General features: G+C 40.6%; 1 protein-coding gene across 1 annotated transcript; it reads right to left on the reverse strand.

The window, feature by feature from the left end:
• Nucleotides 1-999: 999 nt before the first annotated feature.
• Nucleotides 1,000-1,926, reverse strand: LOC146813169 (olfactory receptor 5V1-like). Its single transcript, XM_085615282.1, has one exon. It carries the CDS (start codon nt 1,924-1,926, stop codon nt 1,000-1,002), a length of 927 nt encoding a protein of 308 aa, XP_085471408.1.
• Nucleotides 1,927-4,526: the final 2,600 nt, after the last annotated feature.

Here is a 4,526-nt window from a genome sequence, read left to right on the forward strand (position 1 = left end):
GTTTCACACAAAAAATTGAACAGTCTGACAAAGTCAGAAACCTAAGAATCACATCAATAAGACCATGGCCCAAATGTACTGTCTATCATACACCACAGTGCTGTATTGGGTGAAGATCAACAGGAGCACACCACCAGAATTAGCAAGAGTCACCTTTTTATATCATATCATATAAAAAAATGGCTTTTAGTACTCTTGAAAACTGGGGCAGTTGTTTCTTCTCAGGATAACTGCCTATGACATATCCAAAAAATACAAATGTACTCCACTGTATACCACACACTAACCTGAATAATATTCTGATATTGATTTTTAAAGTGAAAGATACTGTACAATTTATATTATCCTGTATTCCCTCCAAATCAGCTAACTGGGAACTACAAAACAATTTTGTAAGACCAGAGTTTAGGCTTCCTGCACTACCATTCTAGAGAATTGGTTAAGACGTTTCTGATTATATAAAAAATGGATAGTAATTTCTCTAACTTATTTTGTGTTATTTGTATACCTTTCTTGAGTGGAATTATGATCCAAATTTTGAAATCATTAAGTCATTGCGACTTTAAGAAGGTACAAGCTGGATATGTGGAAAACTCCAATTCATGTTACTCTAATACAAAGCCTGATTACAAACTTACTGATTTTTTTGTCATGCACCTTGAAGCAGGCACGATGGAGTGTTCCATTAAAAAATGAATACATTGCAAATAAATTTGGCTGCTTTGGAATATATTTTTTGACCAATAGTAAATGGTATCTCTATCCCTTAACAGAGTGTTTCTTTTAAAATTCACATCTATTGTTTAACGATATAAAATTGTTGCAATAAGATAAAATACATATCTCAATCAACATTAACATATGACAAGAAGAGAAAAAAAAATAAAGATCAAATACAAGCCATGAACAATGGCAGACATTTGATTTTGTTTTTTCTTCATGCTCTTCATTTAAATAAATGTGAAATTTAAAACATACATTTTGTATAGTTCTTGCAGTTTATGCTTTATTTTTTTTCATCTTCAGGGCATTTTTAAATTCTTTGTTTTTCAGGCTGTAAATGATGGGGTTACATAGTGGAGTAACAGTGATGTATGACAGTGATGCTATCTTATTGTAGTCCATTGAATATGTTGAAGATGGTCTTAGATACGTAGAACACACAGACCCATAGAATAAGATAACAACAATTAAATGGGAACTGCATGTGGAGAAAGCCTTTTGTCTCTGCTGCATTGACTGGAGTTTTAGTATGGCTGAGATGATGCTGATGTAAGATGTGATGATTAAAAGAAATGACATCAATGCCACTGTAGCCCCAAGAAAATAGCTCAATGCCTCAATAATGAGAGTGCTGGTACAAGAAAGCTTCAGCAGGGCTGTCACATCACAGAAGAAGTGGTTGATTTCATGTGATGCACAGAAGGAAAGCCCAGAAATGAGTACTGTGTGTGGAATTACATCCATGAGACCAAGTACCCAGCTTCCAGCCGCAAGTCGAAAACACACATCCTTATTCATGATTGTTGTGTAACGTAAGGGATTGCAAATGGCCACATATCGGTCATATGCCATGACTGCGAGTAGAATGAATTCTAATGTCACCATTGCCATGAAAAAATATACCTGCAGGAGGCAATCAGGGAAGGAAATATAGGTTTTATGTTCAAAGAAGTGGGCCAGCATCTGTGGGAAAATGATTGAGGTGTATATTATATCAAGAAAAGACAAATTTGTGAGGAAAAAATACATTGGAGTATGCAGATGTAAAGTGATATATATTATTGTCATTATAAGAAGGTTTCCCATTAGCGTTGTTGTGTAAATCAGAACAAATGCAACAAAAAGAGGAATTTGCATCTTTGGATGATCCGAAAAGACCAATAGGAGAAAGCCTTCTGCACTGGTCACATTGGCGGCCTCCATTTCTCCAGTGATTCAGCAGGCTTGGATTAGAAGATACCCTGGAAATAAGAAAACAAAGAGAATTTAAAGGATGTTACAAGATGTGAATTGAGTCCAGAAATATGGGCCATTCAATATGTTTATCAGAAGGAAATGCATACTGGAAAAATGATAACATTTCTCCTAGTAGCTAGACTCACTAACAGTGTCAACAATTTGAGTTACTCTCTGAATGCATGCTATCTTTATTCATCAGAGCAAAGGTCATAAGAATGTGTTCACCCATACATTCATGAATTAATTCATTCACAGACAACTCCCCCCCTCCGAGTAGTATGAAAGACACTGCATGGCCATAATGTCCCACTTTGAGATTCTGTCAGATGCTGACTTCCTTGTACTAGAAAATTCACAGTTCTCCTCATGACCTCTGCCCCTCTGCATTCATGAAGGGACATCATTAATCATGCATTAGGTTATTTTGTTCAGTGGCGGCTGCTTCAGAGGTGGCACTAGGGTGTAGACCCACCAACAACAGCACAGAGAGAGTAAATGTTCTTTGCAGCTTGACTCGAGCAGCCTAAAGGAAAACACACGAGATGCAAGATCTGCCATTTTGTCAGTTTACATTTCTTAGGCTTATATGTCTTCTGACAGCACAGATTGCACAAGTCATAAACACAATGATGGCTACAGCAGGAATCCATGTATTGTTTATTGTCTCCCCATGTACACATTCATAGGCAAGAGGAGACAAGTCAGTGCACCACAGGCATGTTAAAAATAGGATCTGGCTTGGGCAGTGATGTGATTTTAGCAGTCACCCCATCCCAAACAGGAGCCTGGAGAGTGAGGGTGAGAGAGCGTCAGCCCTAGCCCTATCCTGGTATCTGATGGGCTGGCTTGGTGACTGGTATGTGTAATTCCTTTGGTGTCAGACTTTCATTCTGTGAATCCATTACTGGAATCCTGTTAATTGCTCAATACAGACTCCAAGGGCGTTACCATGTTTGAGCCGCTGCTGGACTGGTTGAAGAGCATGTTGACGGAACCCTGCACACATTGAGTTCTTCACCTAAAAATAGTGTCTTTTGCAACCATTTTTAAATATCTAAGACCCTTATGTATCAATAAACTCATAGACATAGAATGAGTAAAGCTCTTTGATGCATAAGGCTATAATTTCCTCTATATACTTAGGAGCATATTTATGAGCTCCTTGCGCCGCCTTGTTTATGTAGCCTCCGGCGGTGCAAACCAGCAAAACTATTTTGCGTGGCTTCGCATGGCCTCATAGATATGGAATAAGGCAAGGCAGCGCAAATAAGTGCGTTGCCTTACTCTGCGCTAGTGAGCTGTTCTGTGGACGATGCAGTGGGTGTGCTCATGTAACAGCCATGGATATTGATGCTTCCCCAGACTTACAAGACCATCTAATCCTGGGGATACAACAAAACCTTATGCCTCCCGAGGTGAGGCATGTTTTCTCCTCTTACTATATATGCTGCATTCTGCAGCACACATAGAAAGATAAAAAGCCTCGCAGAGTTGTTTTTGTGCAGGAAGGGGCCTCTTCCTGTGCAAAAACAATCGTGGTGACAACACAGGCACCCTTACGGCATGATGCAAGGGTGCCTGCATTGGTGCTAGTCTGCAAACATGGCGCCAGTGCAGGGGGAAAGGACAGGAAAACACTGTATTACATAAATACGGTGCATTCTTGCTCTTTCACTTTGATGTATGGGAATTTGGGGTAGGGCAGCGCAGCAAGTCACCTTGCTGCGCTGCCCTACGCCAAATCCCCATAAATATGCCCCTTGGTTTAGGCAACATGCAAATTATTATCCATTCTCATTTAGCCTGGTAGCCTGGCAATCTGATGTATATTCATATAGACTGTTTATTACTTATACTTTAGTGGCAGAAGGTTCTTGTTTATTAGGCCTGGGCTAAAATTCCGTTCTGCACGCGGAAATTGCGATAATTTGACATTTTCAAGTTCCGCGGAGAGCGTGAAAATGTCAAAATTTCCGCAATCCGCATTTTACCGGAAATTTTTTGCTTGCTCGCGCTGTAAAATAATACATTCTCGCGTGCGCGCGATCGCCTTACCTGAATCCCCACGTTCGCCGACAAGTTTTCCCGGTCCAGTCGCGTTCTCCACGAGATGTTGGATTGTTGGTGCCATTTGCGCTGTCTCGCGACAGTTCGCGGCCACAGTGACGTCATTTGTCGCGCGATCACGTCTTTCTTCCCGCGATCATGCACCGCGAGACAAGTGAAAACAAGATGGCCGTGCCCGCGAGCAACCACATGGGTAGGTTGGCGAGCCGCGACCACGCAGAAAATACCGCGAATGGGCGGGAAAAAAACTTCTGCATCTTCGCGATATTTCCGCGTGTTTGCGGAGATTTTTAACATTTTCATGATAATTTGCGAAAGTGAATTTTGCAAATTCCGCCAACCCCTATTGTTTATCTCACGTCAAATTATTTTCTTTCCACAGACGTGTGCAACATTTGCCGTCTAACATTTATCTTGACTTCTAAAGTGAGGTGATAGGTGATACTTCCCTTTCATTTTGGCCTCAAGCTCTTGCAGTTGCTGGGATGTGCTTTAAC

This window comes from Triturus cristatus, chromosome 7, assembly GCF_964204655.1.
Source record: "Triturus cristatus chromosome 7, aTriCri1.1, whole genome shotgun sequence".
NCBI classification, from domain to species: Eukaryota; Metazoa; Chordata; class Amphibia; order Caudata; family Salamandridae; genus Triturus; species Triturus cristatus.